General features: G+C 58.7%; 1 protein-coding gene across 1 annotated transcript; it reads left to right on the top strand.

Annotated features, from left to right (window-relative positions):
* Window positions 1-4,994: 4,994 nt before the first annotated feature.
* Window positions 4,995-10,911, top strand: LZTS3 (leucine zipper tumor suppressor family member 3). Its single transcript, XM_049650055.1, has 4 exons — window positions 4,995-6,539; window positions 7,065-7,541; window positions 7,860-8,723; window positions 9,064-10,911. The coding sequence occupies exons 2-4, from the start codon at window positions 7,083-7,085 to the stop codon at window positions 9,760-9,762; spliced, it is 2,022 nt and encodes a 673-aa protein (XP_049506012.1). The 5' UTR covers window positions 4,995-6,539; window positions 7,065-7,082; the 3' UTR covers window positions 9,763-10,911.
* Window positions 10,912-12,150: the final 1,239 nt, after the last annotated feature.

Genomic DNA, 12,150 nt, shown 5'->3' with positions numbered 1-12,150 from the left:
ATCCCAACAAGCACCAGGCAAATTGCTCACCTAACACAGATCAGACCAGCTTTCCTACCTTTTTTTTTTGGTGGGGGGGAGGGGGTGGGGAGGATATATAATTGACATATTAACGTTATATTAGTTTCAGGTGTACTTGCTACCATCTTGAGACCCAAAGACAATGGGATAAGAACAAGAGAGCCTTGAGGGGTACAGTTTGAGACTCAAGAATTCCATAAACAGTCAAGCCACAACATTACATTAGTGTGTGAAGACAGTAAGTAGAAAGGCATTCTCACCTAGGGCAAAGGCTTAGGAAAAAAACATTCAGTGGTCCTCCCTGAAATCACCTGTAAAATGAGAGATGAGTTTGAATGAGAAATAGAAAAATTAGAGCATAAAAAACTGGCAGGACATTGATAGCAATTAAACAAAGAGTTGGCAAAAGCCTCTTTTCCAAGAGGATTTTGTGGCTTGAAAAAAAAAAAAAAAAAGACTGGGTCTATCATCCTGGATTAAATGGACAGATATAAGTAGGTGTGAGGGCAAGAGGCCTAGAGATGGAAAGGCACATTCAATTTTTCATTACAAAAAGAGGAATATAAAAATGAATGATTTGTCATTGATTTTAATATTTGTGAAATAAAAACTGTGTTTTTACTTGATGAACTCAAAGGCAACCACTAGGAGACTTTAAAACAGAATTTCTATCTTGCAGAACACTATAGAAGATAAAAGCAAATATGGAAAAATACAGAAAACAAGAAATAGCAAGTACTATATACTATAAAACAGGATGTCTAATGACTAATCAGCTCTAACAGCAAAGATATAACGGGTTACATTCAACTAGACTGGAGGCGTTGCAGTTTTTAGGACAGACCCTTTGTAGCTCCAGGCTTTTACTAATGCTGAACCCTAGGCCTGGCTTGCTTCCCCACCATATTCGCAGTATTCGAGGCTAAGACCTCCAGTACAAGCCGGCTTCCTCCCGGCAGTCCTCCAGGGCCAAATCCCGGCGCAGAACGCAGCACGCGCGTGCGAAGCTGATACTTCGAGTGAGGGACGAAGTCCTGACCTCACTCCCTCTCACCCCCTAATGCGGCGTGGGGTTCGGGCCGGACCTCGTGCCCAGTGCAGGACACCGAGTGAGAAAGCACTCGCACCCTGCACGATTGTAATGTAGATCTTTTTCCTCGTCGCCCTCCTTCCCCCCCCCCGCCCCCCCGCGGGCAGTGCGCCTCTGCAAACAGCAAGTTTCAAACGGGCTCCGTTTGCTGCCGGACGTAGTCGCTGCCCCTCGAAGCCTCCCACACGCCGGCCTGCGGGCCGCTTGGATATACCCTCAGCGCCGTCGGATCCACCTGGGACAACTCGCCCTGCCCCCACCTTGCAGACTTGCAGTCTCAAGCCCTCCGCTGGGAGGCCGCGTCCGGAAGAGCAGGAGTGGGAGAGGAATGGGGCTGGGGTCGGCATCTGGGACCCCTTCCCCAAACCCGAGGGTCTCCTCCCAGTCGCCAAAGATGTGGTGGAGGGCGCGGTCCCACCGCATTTGTTACAGATCAGAGCCTGGGGGCCGAGCCCAAGGGGCTTGGGGGGTGGCAGGAGACGAGCAGAGGGGCTCGGGACCGACTTACGCAGCCTTGGAGAAGGCGAGATAGAGGGGTCCCAAGCGCAAACCTGGACGTAGCTACAAAGGGGTTAAGGCATTGCGCCCCGCCCCAGCCTGGGGATTGGCGGCCCCGGGGGGCGTGGCCGGAGGGCGGGCCCGCGTTTGCCGCAGCCGCGGGTGGGCGGGGCCCGGGCGGGGAGCGGGAGGGGCGCGGAGCGGAGCCGGGCCCGCGCCGCGCGCCCCGCCGGGCGGGCTTCGGGCTGCGCCAGCGAGCCGGGCCGGTGGCGCCCGCGCCGAGGACCCCGCGCTGGACCCCGAGGCAGCGAGTAAGTGAGGCCAGCCCACCCCGGCACCCCTCCCGGCTCCGACCTATCGCCGTGCCCGCTGCACCTAGATGCTCGTCCGGCCGGACCCGGAGCTGGGGAGGGGGCGCGTCCCGCTGCTGGGGTCCCAGGGCGGGGGAGGGGAGTGGAGATAAGGCCGATGATGTCATGGATGCTTCACCAGGCCTGGGGGGAGGTGGCGGCCGGAGGGGGTGCGGCCCGGATTATGTCACCTCTTCCCTCTGCGCCCCGCCCCCCGGGGCCACACGCGCTGGTAGGGAGCAAGGGGAGGTGCGAGAGGGATTTCCTGCACCACAGAGACCCTAAGGCACCTCTTCGGGACAGCCTGTGGCCGGGGTCTCCGAGCTGGCGCTGCGGGCCGTGGTCTGCTGGTGAATGGCGAACACCCCCACTTCCCTGCGCGGAAGCTCGTGTGTGCGCGCGTGTGTGTGCTGGGGGGGGGGGGGCGCCGTCAGCCCCCTCAGTCCTTAAACACCAGCTTCACCAGAGCCAGGATCTAGGAGATGGTTCCCTTCCCCCGTTTGTGCCAAGGGAAGGTGGGTCTCTCCTCACACATCCCAAAGAAGTTCTGAAGACCTCTGCACCCCAAAACCCTTACAGTGCCCCTAATCCCCTTTCTCCCTCAGTCCTTCTTCCCGGAAGCCCTTCCTGATTTTTCTGTTCGGATTCATTGCCTCTCTGCATTGCTCATAACATGCATTCCAACATGCACTCTCTCTGCATCTCCTCAGGGTCAGGGCCCGGAGACCCCCAAGATTCTGCCATCTGTGCCCCAGGGCACCCACAGGCCAGTCCCGGGGGTAAGCCTCAGAGTGAAATCTCCCTGGAGTAGCCTGAGCCAAGTGCCCCAAGGCCCCTGCTCCCCTGGGATGATCAGGGATGCTGTCCTGGGAGGCAGCATTTGGATTGGTCCTTGAAGGATGCAGGGTGGGCATAGAGATCTGGGAAGAGATTTTGTGTGGAGTGGAGAGGGGCTCGGGTTAGAGGGAATAGGATGGGCAGTAGGAGATGCCTTGGAGGCCCTGCTGCAAGCTCTGCTCTGGTTCTGGGGACTGAGAGAAATGCCAGGCCTTTTACCCATAATACATTTACTTCTTAAGATTCCTGTAAGGTAGGTGTGAAAACCCGAGGTGAAATAACCTGCATGCGTTCATCCCTAATCAGTTCAGCTGGGATTTACACTTGAGCTGATGCCTCCAGAACTCCTTCAACTGTTCTTGGTGCTGCTCTTGGAAGAATTTAGGCAGAGCGGGGACAAGATCAGTTTTGCCCTTTAGAAAGAGTCCTCTGGCAGCTGTGTGTAGGAGGGAGTGCAGGGGGAAAAGGCCAGTAAGGAGCCCCCAGCAAGGGTGCTGGCAAGAGGGGCTACTGAAAGCTTTAGGGGGTAAATGGGTTGGTATAGGAGCCTCTGAGACCACAAGAGAAGGGTGGAGTGTTCTTAGCTTTAGGAAGGACATAGGTAGGGAGGGGTTGAGTGGTCATGGGGTTGGAGGGATCTGCCCATGCAAACCCCAGATATAGTTCATTTGGCCCCTTTGCGACCATCAATACTGTGCCTAATGCCCCAGGCACTGAAGGTTGATGGTACAGAGAGGCAGAATTGGGCAACCTGTCATCTCAGGTGCTCGAGCTGATGCCATGAGGCTGCCTATGCAGACCACACTCAGCTACCTGGGCCAGTTCAGGACCCGGACCCATACACGAAGCTCAAACCCTTCCTCTGGGCTCAGTTTCTGCCTGTCAGGGAAACATATGCCCCTCTTTGTCCTGCCAGCTCCCTGCTGGGGTTTTGAGAAAAGAAGCTGCAGCAGTCCAAACTTGGGAGAGGCAAGGGGCAAGGAACATTTGCATGGGGTTGATCATGACAGGTTAGAAATGGCAATTCACTCTTTGGGGAATGAGGCCCCAGGGAGAGCTGCTGTGAGTTGACAATCAAAGATTCCCCAGGTAGAGCAGGAGATGGTCCCAGGAGACAGTCCTGGGAACACCTCATTTCCAACTAGGTCTCTGGGCATTGAGCTTGTCTGGAGACCACACACATTCCAGGGAAATAGTGGGGCAGAGTGGCATACAATCAGCCCCAACCTATGGCAGGTTCTTGTTCCCTGAATCTCAGAGAAGGTAATACTGCATGTTTGTAACGCACCGTACAGCTCATAAAGCACCTTCGCAAACATTATCCTCTGTCACTGTCATGATCAATGTGATCACTTCTGAAGTTTGCTCCTGCCCACATCCAGGCATCTGGTGTAGCCCCCTTGCCTAGATCTCTAATCTCACTATTGGCACCTTCCTTCACCATATCAACATACTCAGGTTTCTACCATGCTTAATTTAAAATTAGAAAAGAGTCTTTGGATCCCAAACCACCTTAAACTACTGTCTTCTCTGGCCTTCTCTTTTAGCAGAGAACTCTCCCGTCTTTGCCTCCAGATCCGTCTACTCCTCTAGTCTGGCTTTGCTATTCACCACTTTTCTGAAGCCATTCTCTCATAGACACCAGTGAGGTTTCCACCTGCCAAATCCAGGATACACCTTCCAATCCCAATTTTACCTGGCCTCTTTTTACTACTGGGAGCTGCTCCCACATTCTTGAAGCCCCCCAGCTTGGTTTGCAGGGCCTGTCTTCTTCTGGCCTCCATCTTGAGTCCACACTGCCTCCCAGACTTCCGGGGCTCTGCTCCCCCTAGCTCAATGCTGGGTTCCACCCACACCACCCTTGAATGCTGACCACCCCAGTCTCTCTTTCCATCCAGTAGGTGAGAGAGATCTTTCTCTGGTCCTTCCCAAAGTACCTGTTTCCCCAAACAGTCTCCCTCTGTTTTGTTAAGGGTGTCACATCCACCCTGATGCCCCAGCTGAGATTCCTCCCTTGCCCCCACCATTGAACCCCATCTCTATGAAGTTTTGCCTTTTCTTCCTCCCAACCCTGCCCAGGCCTTCCCACTGGTTTCGGGCTTCAAGCTACTCAGCCTTCATCCTTCTAGTCCCCAGCTGCTCCCTACACTGGACCCAAGGATGCTGAGAAGGGGGTCATGCTTAGGGTGGGAGGGGGATTTTTGAGTTGAAGGGTAGCTGGGCTGGAGTATGTGGGGAGTGGGGGCAGTGCAGGAACTAGAGTGAGGCATGAGAGGTAAGAAGGCACTCACTCTCAGGGTCCTGCATTTACTGATACTGCACTTAAATTACTCACTAGGTGCATCCCTGGCCTCACCCTAGTCTCAGCCCTGCATGTGGGGACAGACTGGCTCTAGGGAGGGAGGTGGTACAGTACTCTTCTCCACCCCTGGGGGGCAGATGCTGAGAGAATGGAATTTTACAAAGGCAGTGGGGACTGGCTTGGTGGTGAACTTCCCAACCACTTAAAGCTGTAATTCCAGGTGTGGTAGCCAAAAGACTCCTGAAGGGCAAGATTTTTGTCAGGATCCCCTGGTCTGGGGCCTAATAGCAAGCGCACGGCATGAGAATAGGCATCTGGGTAGAAGACAGTCTGAGGGGCACTGAGGTGCCACCTGGACCCCTTCATCTTCGTAGAGAAGGAGGGCTCCTTGCCTGGTTTCTCATGGGAGTAGAGGGTAAAAGCCTGAAGGGTGCCCCTGCCACCTCTGACAAACATATTTGAGGGTCAACATCCACGGCTGGCACTGCCTGGTGCCTTTACCTCGCTAGATTATGCGGATCTCTGGGGCAGGTGTTTCCAGGTGTGGATTTGAGACAAAAGAACCAGGAAGCGGGGCCTCCCAGAGCACAGGTAACCCGAGGCCCTGTCGCCCTGCTTGCGCCGCTCCCCCTGCTCTTGTGGGCTGGCCTTGGGGGGTGGGGGGCGCACGCTCACGGAAGGGCTCAGAGGACTTCGCGGTTCAAGGTCCGTAGAGAACGGGGGGAGGGAGTAATCCAGGAAGTCTTCCCGGTGGCAGTGAATTCTTAGTGGGGGATCGGCCGCGCGGAATCCCCTGCGGGCGCAGCTGGGTGCAGAAGCCCCGCCCCTCGCCCCGCCCACCTGTGGGAAACACTGGCCCGGAGGGAGGCAAGGCCCGCGCCCGCAGCTGGCTGCACCTCGTCCTCTGCCCCGGCCTCAGCCAGCGCCCGGGCTTCTGCAGAGGTACTGACCGTGGCAAAGGGGCCCCTCGTGCTGCCGAGTTGGGGAGACCTCGGGAAGATCCCTTCGCCAAGCGCGACTGCCGCGGTCCCCGGCCGTCTGCGGGGGGGTGGGGCGTGCCTGAGGTGGCTCCCACAGGCGACCCACGGGCGCGCGGCAGCTGCAGCTCCCGCCTTCCCGCACCGAGACCTCGGTCCTCTCCAGCGCCCGCCGCCTCGGGGCGCCTGACACGCGGCAGCTCCACGAGGTAGGTCCTTCATTCCTCCCATTTCGCAGAGGAGAAAACTGCAGTCCGGGATGGCTCAGTCGGCCCGTCCAAAGTCGCACAGCTGGTTCGGGCCGAGCCCCGACTGCGAGAGTGAGGCACATGGCCCCTGCAGACCGGGCCTCGGAGGGTCCCAGGCTTGAGGACCCGTCGGCCCCCCACCCCCTTGGAAAGGCAAGGAGAGGAGCCTGCGCTGGTAGTGAGCCTCCACTTCTTCCCTTGACTGCAACACCCTAGGTTAGGGGCCTGGGAAGGATCTCCCACCCCACCCCCCCCCCACACACACACAATATTTGGATAGGGGTGGGTTCTCTCCCTCTCTTAATTTCTGAGGGTCCCTGTTGCATTTGGGTATTATTGTCCCCTTCTAGCCTCCTTTCCCCAGCCCATGCGGTTGGGTCGTAAGTGCCCAGACCCAAGGTCAAGAACACCTAAATTCTGAGGGCTGCAGTGAAGAACTAGGGCTCATGGAGGAGGTGGGGTTGAGGCAGGAGCTGAGGAGTGGAATGCAAAGCTGGGAGGGTATGTGCATGGTGCCCTGGGGCCTGGGCTTCATCAGGTGGGCAACAGGCACCCCGTTACCAAGCTGTCCTCTTACCCCGGCCCCACTCCTTCACCCTGGATGTCTGGGAACCCTTGTGCCCATTAGAGGGAAGGGGACACCAGAGGGTGGGGCGCAGGTGGTGCTGGGGCTGATTTGGCTGGGGTGGTGGGAGTGGGGGTGGGACTGACCTATCTTTGCCTTCCCACCTGTGCCCACAGTGCCCCCTTGGCTTAGTCATGGCGAAGCTGGAGACACTGCCTGTGCGTGCTGACCCAGGGCGGGATCCTCTCCTGGCCTTTGCCCCTCGGCCCTCTGAGCTTGGACCCCCAGACCCTCGCCTGGCCATGGGCAGTGTGGGCAGTGGGGTGGCCCATGCCCAGGAGTTTGCCATGAAGAGTGTGGGCACCCGCACAGGGGGTGGGGGCAGCCAGGGCAGTTTCCCCGGCCCCCGCAGCAGTGGTGGTGGGGCGAGCAGGGAGAGGCCAGGCCGCTACCCCTCAGAAGACAAGGCTCTCGCCAACTCCCTCTACCTCAACGGCGAGCTGCGGGGCAGTGACCACACTGATGTCTGCGGCAATGTGGTGGGCAGCAGTGGTGGCAGTAGCAGCAGCGGTGGCAGTGACAAGGCCCCACCACAGTATCGTGAGCCCAGCCATCCGCCTAAGCTCCTGGCCACCTCTGGCAAGCTAGACCAGGTCAGTCCCCAGGGCCCTTTTCTGGGAGATGGGAGGCTGTCCAGAGAGGAGGATCAAGTGGGCCCTGGAGGTGGGGTTGCGGGGGCCAGAGGTTGGGCTAAGAAGCCATGGGGAGGGGTCTTGAGGGCCAAGTCTAGCTGGTGGTCCCAGGGCAGAGACTTGGTTTTCAGGTAGCGTGAGGTGGAGACCCAGCTTCAAGGGACTCCGAGGATGGAGATTAATTGGGGGCGGGGCTGAACGTGTCTCAGAGGGAAGAGGCTGGAGCCAGGGCTAAGGCCCCATTCTGATGCCCACTCCCCCTTGCTTGCTTTTACTCAGTGCTCAGAGCCGCTAGTTCGGCCTTCAGCCTTCAAGCCCGTTGTACCCAAGAACTTCCACTCCATGCAGAACTTGTGCCCCCCGCAAACCAATGGTACTCCTGAGGGGCGACAGGGTCCTGGTGGTCTCAAGGGCGGACTAGACAAGTCTCGGACCATGACCCCAGCGGGCGGGGGTGGGGGCGGCCTCTCAGACTCCGGCCGGAACTCACTCACAAGCCTGCCCACCTACAGCTCCAGCTATAGCCAGCACCTGGCGCCCCTCAGTGCCTCCACCAGCCACATCAACCGCATCGGCACTGCCAGCTACGGTGGTGGCAGCGGCGGCAGCAGCGGTGGTGGCTCGGGCTACCAGGACCTGGGAACCTCCGACAGTGGGCGGGCCTCCAGCAAGAGTGGGTCGTCCTCCTCCATGGGTCGGCCAGGCCACCTGGGGTCTGGGGAGGGTGGAGGTGGAGGCCTGCCCTTCGCGGCCTGCTCACCACCCTCGCCCAGTGCTCTGATCCAGGAGCTAGAGGAGCGGCTGTGGGAGAAGGAGCAGGAGGTGGCAGCCCTGCGGCGGAGCCTGGAACAGAGCGAGGCCGCGGTGGCCCAGGTGCTGGAGGAGCGGCAGAAGGCGTGGGAGCGCGAGCTGGCTGAGCTGCGGCAGGGCTGCAGTGGGAAGCTGCAGCAGGTGGCCCGCCGCGCCCAGCGCGCCCAGCAGGGCCTACAGCTGCAGGTGCTGCGACTGCAGCAGGACAAGAAGCAGCTGCAGGAGGAGGCAGCCCGGCTGATGCGGCAGCGGGAAGAGCTTGAGGACAAGGTGGCCGCCTGCCAGAAGGAGCAGGCTGACTTCCTGCCCCGGATGGAGGAAACTAAGTGGGAGGTGCGGGCAGGGGGCTTGGGCTTTCCCCCTCTGAGTCTCCTTCCTTCTGTCCCTCCAGAGAAACCCAGAGCTGTGGCCCACTGTCACAGGGGAGTGAAGGGGAGGGAGACAAAAACGATTAGGAATGTCTGTGGGCACCAGAGCGGGCCCAGGGCTGTGTGAGCTGAGCCAGGTGTGTCCTGAGTCCGAGGAGGGCCCGGTGTGTCCTTCCTGAATGTCCCATGAGCTGACGCTGTGTCTGGGCATGCTATGTGCCTCTGGGGCTGGATGTGGTGGCTGTGGTGCCAGCCAACAGGGCTCTGCCTTGACCCTGGCCCTCCTCGCCTCTGCCCCTGCGCAGGTGTGCCAGAAGGCAGGGGAGATCTCCCTCCTGAAGCAGCAGCTGAAGGACTCGCAGGCCGACGTGTCCCAGAAGCTGAGCGAGATCGTGGGGCTGCGCTCGCAGCTGCGGGAGGGCCGGGCCTCGCTGCGGGAGAAGGAGGAGCAGCTGCTCAGCCTGAGGGACTCCTTCGGCAGCAAACAGGCCAGCCTGGAGCTGGGTGAGGCCGAGCTGCCCGCGGCCTGCCTCAAACCTGCGCTGACCCCCGTGGACCCGGCGGAGCCCCAGGATGCCCTGGCCACGTGCGAGAGCGACGAGGCCAAGATGCGCCGGCAGGCCGGGGTGGCCGCCGCTGCCTCGTTGGTTTCCTTGGACGGGGAGGCGGATGCTGGCGGGGAGAGCGGGACGCGGGCCCTGCGGCGGGAGGTGGGGAGGCTGCAGGCCGAGCTGGCGGCCGAGCGGCGAGCCCGGGAGCGCCAGGGAGCCAGCTTCGCGGAGGAGCGCCGCGTGTGGCTGGAGGAGAAGGAGAAGGTCATCGAGTACCAGAAGCAGCTGCAGCTGAGTTACGTGGAGATGTACCAGCGCAACCAGCAGCTGGAGCGGCGGCTGCGGGAGCGCGGGGCTGCGGGGGGTGCCAGCACACCCACCCCGCAACACGGCGAGGAGAAGAAAGCCTGGACGCCCTCCCGCCTCGAGCGCATTGAGTCCACAGAAATCTGACCCCCCCCCCCCCACCAACATGGGCATGTGGCCTTTTGACAAATGCCCTGTCAAAGGCCAGAGTCCACAGTGTCTCCTCCCCACCTTCTCTCTTCCCCATGTCCCCCATGTCCCCAGACCAAAGAGGTTCTCAAAGCAGCTGTGACCAGACCCCTCCCCTCCCCCCACTGGGGGCCCTCCGGGCCCTATGGCTGGGCAACCCACTCGGACCCTCCTCCCAAGGAAGGGATAGAGGGAGGCAGAATGAGTGGGGGTTGAGGGGCCCAGGCAGCAGGGGAGCCCATGCTCCCCTTATTAGTGCTGCTTTGTTAGAGATGGAGATAGCAGGCCTGAAGTGCCATGAGGTGCCCCCGTCCCTTGGTAGGTCTGGGCTCCTACTGTTGGCCACCCCGGTGTCCAGTGATGCTCTCTGTGGTCACCTCCTAGGCCATGTAGCCTGAGAGGGCCTGCATGGGATCTGCTGAAGCTGACAGACCTTGGGCTCCTGGCCTCTCTCCTTCCTGCTCTATTACCCCTCCCTGGGCAGATTGGCAGGACAAGTGGGAGCAGATGGCCTGTCTGTGGTTGAGAGGGCTACTTGCCCAGCCCCTCCCCCGCCAAGGTCTCTTGGGCTTAGGCCTCAGAGCCTGGCCTGGTCCTGAGTGTATGTCTGTATGTGCGTATCAGGCCGGAGGGGAGGCTGGGGTGGAGGTTCAGTGCCCGGGGAAGATCTGCCCTCCTGTACTTGGGAAGGTTCGCCTGGAGGCTTTTTAGCTCTACCCCACCCTTCTGGCCAGGATCCCACAGGGTGATAGCCCCATCTGCTTGGCTCACCCCACACCCAGGGCCACTGTCCGGCTCTAACTACAGCTAGTAAGTGCTACCTGCCTCTCAGGCACTCCCCTCACCCAGTTTCTGAGGTCATATGAGTGTCTGTGATGTCTTCCTGTGTCTTCTCCCACTCGATTCCCCCAGCCTCCCTCTGCTTTCACGCTCAGAACATCATTGTCCTAGGCCGCCTCTTCCCCCAAACCTCACCTTTTCTTCCAGTAGAAAATTCTGCTTGATCTTTGGTGCACTGCCCACTTCCAAGCTCCAATGGGCCCAAGCCTGAGCCAGAGGCCTTTGTTTTGGGGGGCGAGGGGGATGGTTGTGATTGCCCTTGAAGGACAAAGCTGACCTGAGAGGAATACTGACCCCTGAGTTCCCAGGACCCTGGGTTTGCCCAGGGTAGGCCTGCATGGCCATCAGTGGGGGCTGGGACAGCAATGTCACTTCCCTCTCGGTATCCTCTCAGAGTCTATCTCCGCAAGACAGGAAGGGAAAGGCAAATTTCTAATTCACCAGCAATAAAAATTAGAGGAGGCTTGGCCCTCAACCCTTGTATTTCTCTCTTTTCACTCTCTTCCTCCCACCCCCAAGACTGGGTTTGGAGGGCAGGGTGGAGAGAGCTGGCAACTACTGTGAGCAAGTTCCCCAACCCCTGACCAGCCTCCTCCCATGACTGGTGACTGTTTAATGAGCTGTGCGTCCCCCACAAAAACAAGAGTGCCCCTCTGTGTGGCCTCTGTCCCTCTGCACAGCCCCTTCCCGGTGACCCTCACCAGATCTCTGAACTGGTTGGGGGAGCCATCCTGGTAATCACTGCCCATTCCACTCACCCCTCACTACACCTGCCCCAGAACCTGGGCCTAGGCCAGAGGGGCAGGGGGAAGAGAAGGCATTAGTAGGAAAAAAATAGAAAAAAAAAAAAAATGAACAGACTCAGCTTTGGGACTTCCAACCACAAAAGAAATTATATATAAATATATATAAATATATATCTCTACCATATGTGATGGAAAGACTTCGTTTTCTTTTCCCAAAGAAATAAAATGGAGAAAGCCTCTTGAGTGGCATTCTTTGGCCTGCTTGTGTCTTTGCAGGTTTGGGAGGTGAAGCTGGGTTAGGGGGGTGTGGAGGGCAAAGCTGGGGTAAATGGATTTCCCAGAGGAGGCATAAGTCCGGAGGTGCTCACTGGGCCATGCCAGAAGGTTGGCCCAAAGCCCAAGCTCCTCCATGTTGCCCAGGAGGAGTCGTGGTTCCAAGTTTCTGCCCGTGGCTTTCTCTTCGGCTAGGATTGTCACCCTGAAGCGTTTCTAGGTGGGTCCAACTCAGCATCTGGACACCAGGCTGCTGCTTGGAAGGTAGGTGATGCAGGACAGCTAGATGTAGTATCCTGAGCCATGTTACAGCGACTGGCCAAAGTTTGAGGTCAGAATACAAAAACACGAAGGCTGAGAACGGACTTGTAATTAGTGGTGAGGCCCCAAAGACAGAATGGACCCAAGAGTGCTGCGAGCATGGAGCTGTCCTTTGCGGGTAAGTGCTGTCCTTTATAATTGCTTCTGTCATCTTTACGGAGCCCCC

This window comes from Panthera uncia (genome assembly GCF_023721935.1).
Source record: "Panthera uncia isolate 11264 chromosome A3 unlocalized genomic scaffold, Puncia_PCG_1.0 HiC_scaffold_11, whole genome shotgun sequence".
Taxonomy (NCBI): Eukaryota; Metazoa; Chordata; class Mammalia; order Carnivora; family Felidae; genus Panthera; species Panthera uncia.
This window is presented reverse-complemented; position numbering and strand designations above follow the sequence as displayed.

Bases quoted from the DNA above. Each gene is read 5' to 3' on its own strand.
- LZTS3 (XM_049650055.1), top strand. From the start codon at position 7,083: ATGGCGAAGCTGGAGACACTGCCTGTGCGTGCTGACCCAGGGCGGGAT. The intron at 7,542-7,859 runs GTCAGTCCCCAG...GCTTTTACTCAG, and splicing joins CCTCTGGCAAGCTAGACCAG to TGCTCAGAGCCGCTAGTTCG. The intron at 8,724-9,063 runs GTGCGGGCAGGG...GCCCCTGCGCAG, and splicing joins TGGAGGAAACTAAGTGGGAG to GTGTGCCAGAAGGCAGGGGA.